The sequence below is a fragment of the Endocarpon pusillum genome (assembly GCF_000464535.1).
Source record: "Endocarpon pusillum Z07020 unplaced genomic scaffold scaffold4382, whole genome shotgun sequence".
NCBI lineage: Eukaryota > Fungi > Ascomycota > Eurotiomycetes > Verrucariales > Verrucariaceae > Endocarpon > Endocarpon pusillum.
The window spans coordinates 91,691-95,963 of record NW_006916427.1 but is presented as its reverse complement, the minus strand read 5'-3'; the positions used below and the strand labels follow the sequence as shown (position 1 = coordinate 95,963).

Below are 4,273 nucleotides of genomic sequence, written 5' to 3'. Positions count from 1 at the left end.
TGAAGAACGGTCAATATAAAGCCGCGTTGCGGTCTTAGATACGCCCGCGTGGGGCTATGACGCCAATTTCTAGCCTGTCGTAACCTGACTTTACACGCATGTCCAAAACTAAAATAAGACGGGATACATCATGAGCAGACAGCGCGACGACGAGTGTCCATTACAGGAGGACTACGATACTGTATCGATGATACATACCAACAAAACGTTTTGTTAACAAGCTATCGGTCACGATTTCCGCAAATTTTTAAAAGTTCCCTAGATTGGCAAGGCCAGCATCTAGGCTTTTATGCACCTTTTCTATCGTAAAAGTTGACATTTTTCTAATTGATTGCTGTAAACGTGAAGATTTGAGAGCTTATGGTTAGTGGGTAAACGCAGGGCTTATTACATTATTCAAAATGATGTAAAATCACAGTGGCTATTTGTTTTACGCAATTTCGCTTCTAATTTCGCTGTACGGTACAGCCAATTGTACATAGATCGACGCTCTCTACCCCCGTAGCTATCAATCAACTTGCTTCTCTACGCACTCTGCACAGCAGGTTGACATTATGCTAATCACAGTGCTTATCGAAGGGGTGAGTCCTAACCTCTAAGCCAAAGGTTATCTAGTCGATAACTTAAGAAGCTTAAGATTGCAACAGGTTTCTGTTATTTGTTCAGACCAATTTAAGGTACTTGCGTTACTGAATCTCAATGACTAATTAGAAAAATGTCAAATTTTATGACAGAAAGGTGGATAGTGATGGTGGCTCCGCAGGCATGAGGGTGTACGTGGATCTTAAACTTGAAGCTTTTCGCATTTGTTGCCATTGGTGCTCACTTCTCAGGATGAATATATGACTTTGGTCAGGGTTCTGAGGCTAAGGGAAAATAGATTCATTCCCTCGCATTCCTATCGTCCACGATCTTCATCGCCGCCATAGACGGTAGCATCAAAAATGAGACATGCCAAGAGAGTGACGGAAGTCATACGAGCGACCCTGTACCCCTTTGTGGTGGAGCGAAACAGGCCTTATGGATGAGCCTTGGCTTTGGTCTGGCCAGTTTTGTATTCACCTGGATAGCTTGGTCCCTAGTTGACCGTAAGGCGGTCTTCCATTCTTCCTCTGTATTGAGATGCAGTTTGCTGAACTTCTAACCAGGGACGCTGGTACTTGCTGAACTGGTCCTTTCCACATATGGCATGGACTTTACTTGCTGCTGGTCTTTGCTTCCAAGTGAGGGCCAGACTTTACGACAAGTGTGTTGATCGTAGTGTTCATCCTACTCTTCACGGCCGTGAATCTCTTAAGGTCAGCATGTCCATTTGATTCAAATTGGGTCAAATAAATCAAATCAAATGTCTTGGCAAATAACCCAAATCCGGGCCTTCGTTGGATCAAAGCAAGACTTGGAAATATTTGAAGTAGTTTTTGATGGAAAGATAAAGGTCTTGGCGGACTCCGTTTCTCAGATGAAAATCCTTGAAGGTCCTAATGAAACGTTGCTTATTCCTTAATCGGAGGCCGGCAAGCTCTTCGCCTTGGCCAAACACCACAACACCCACACCCGAATCTTAACCTCTCCAAATTCCATTTTCACTTTGAGACCTGAGCACATGTGACTGTAACCTGAGCGATGAATCAGCAGGCCCTGCAGGAGCTGTGGCTGTGCAAGGCTGTTCCGGGCCTGAGCATCCCTGAGTATTGACTGAATTCTACCCTGAGGGGCCGGAGGACTCAGATTCTGAGCCGCTCCCAACTCGGAGAGCCCAGACTCATGTCCTTTAGGTTGTTGGATTCTAATTCACGGGTTTTATTATTCGTGTATGCTTGCTCTTTCTGGAAGTTGTCTCAGTCAAAAGTTATAAGATTGCTGTCTAATGTGACAACCCGAAATGTGTAACAAACTCTGTAAAGCGACAAAATTTAAAAATCCCATAGTTATTTAAGGATACTTAGTATTTGTCTCCAGGCCGAAGGGCTACCCAAATTGTACGCACCCGACACGGTAATTTCGTCACCCTATGGGCCAATTTATCAACGCCCAATTGGCCAAAAATCATTTCCGTATCCCAGTTCGAGATGGTGGTCTGGACCTTGAAAAGCATCTTTTTCGGGGAGAGGAAGGTCGACAGAGCTTCCGAGAGATGGGCAAGCCAGGCAGCTGCAGCTACATCGAATTTGGCAGAGGATCGGAGCCGCTCATCTGTAAAACCCCAGCCGCTCCCAAGCAACGGAAAAGGTTTGTCAGCCAGTTGCAGTTACATCTGTGGACTTGCCACATACCACTGTTCGACGCTGGCTCTTATTACCCACATCCGACACACGAGCTCTCCGCATCCCACATACGAAACCTATCGCGGAAGTATATGAAGATACCAGTAATGCACCTACCCGAAGTCCCTTCAAGGAAAAGGGAGCGCTGAATTGACGGTTAGCCGCCACCGTCAGCGACCAGCACAAGAATGATTAATCATGCACATGCAGCTACTACGTAGTAGTACTGGAAATCATCCCGCTGGACTCCGGATGATGAGGTGCTAGGGACATTATATATAGGCCGGTGTTATTCTGCCTGCCCGGTATTTACAAAATCACTTGGTTGCGTTCGTCTTCCCCATACAGATAACGCCACACATCACGTCGAAACCTTCGAATCGTAGCTCTAACCCACACCCAACATGGCCGCCCCAAAAGCACTTCCGCCCTTCCCCTCCACCCGCCTTGGAGGCGTCTCTCTCCCCTCAACACCTCTAGTAAAAGCAGCATATAGCTACATCCACCTTCACACCTCTCCAGCGATTTCCAATCACACTATTCGCAGTGCCTTCTTCTCGCTCATTCTACGGGAGAAGCTCACCCAATTTTCGGCCGTCGACCCGGAAACTGTTGTTGTAGCGACCTTACTTCACGACCTCGGGTGGTCGTTCACATCAGAGTTGGTATCTCAAGAAAAGAGGTTTGAGGTTGACGGTGCGAATGTCGCTCGAGACTTCGTGAGGACGCATTTTCGATCCCAAACTCAGAATTCTGATAAAGAGAAATGGGATGAAGAGCACTTAGACAGACTCTGGTACGCAATCGCGTTACATACGACCCCATCTCTGGCGTTACATGCACCTGCCCTCACCGCACTAACGGAGCTGGCAATATCCGCTGACTTTTCCGGCCCGAATGTCCAGTTCCATGGCGCTGGTAATGCAAGGGTTCAACTTATCACCCCTGCAGAATTTAAAGAGATACTTCATACCTACCCTCGGCTAGGATTCAAGGAGAAGCTGAGGGAGATTATCTGTGGGCTTTGCAGAAACAAACCGCAGGCGACGTTTGATGATTTTGCGGCGGATTTCGGGAAGAGGTTGGTACCGGGTTATATTGAGAAGCTGGAGGACGCTAGTGTGATGAAAAGGCTGGAAGGTGGATTGGATGCGACTGTGCAGTTTGAGTAAAAGGTAGTGAGCGGAGGGTCGTGTTATGCTAGTTCCGAGATGCGGCTGCTATTGGGAAAACCAGTAGGTAGCGGCATATTGAAGCAAGGATATTCATGTAGGAGACAAGACTTGTCATCCCAGTCACCGCATCTCTTTCGTCACTCATCCTGACGATTTCCATAATCGCATTGAGGAAGAGCGTTATAAGCGTTCCATGCGGATTCTGTTGACCGAGTTGAACTAACGGAGCCAAGGTACCACTGTTGCTCGGATGCCCATGTAACCTGCATCAGATGTGTTTGCAGCCTTTGTTATGAAGGCCTGTCAATTTCAGGTCCGGGGATGATGCGTCATACTTACCTCAATTCTGTTATACCTATTGGTGGCAAGATGCCTTGGCAATTTCTTAACGTCCAGTCTATATATTTCGAAATCGTCTCTTTCAGTGTTTACGCGTTTGAGAAACTCCAGCATGAGTCTGCTGAGGTATATGAAGAGCTTGCCGTAGGCATCCTGTGATGCGATGGCCGGCGTATTGTGCACCACCCATGTCGACCAACCAATCAAAGGATCGGCTTTATCATCTATCGACCATCTCTTTGACGATGTGGAGAGCAATCTGAAGGAGTCGAACGAGATTTTATATTGATCTAGCGCCTGACTCACGGATTAGGTATGATGAAGTTGTTGCGTGGATGACCGGAGGGGAGCAGCAGACCATCTTCGTGGAATCATTGTTTAGCGATCCGCATAAATGGTGTCTCATCCTTGAAGTACCATCGGTGACGATAATATTCTCGTTTGGTGCAAGGCAGACGTCAGAGCGGATTTGGCGTGCATTTTCTTGCGATAAAT

General features: G+C 47.0%; 1 protein-coding gene across 1 annotated transcript; it reads left to right on the top strand.

The window, feature by feature from the left end:
- Positions 1–2,668: 2,668 nt before the first annotated feature.
- EPUS_07981 (uncharacterized protein) lies at positions 2,669–3,436 on the top strand (the record flags this gene model as incomplete). The annotated part of the gene is made up of 1 exon (XM_007805622.1): positions 2,669–3,436. One exon carries the CDS (start codon positions 2,669–2,671, stop codon positions 3,434–3,436), a length of 768 nt encoding a protein of 255 aa, XP_007803813.1.
- Positions 3,437–4,273: the final 837 nt, after the last annotated feature.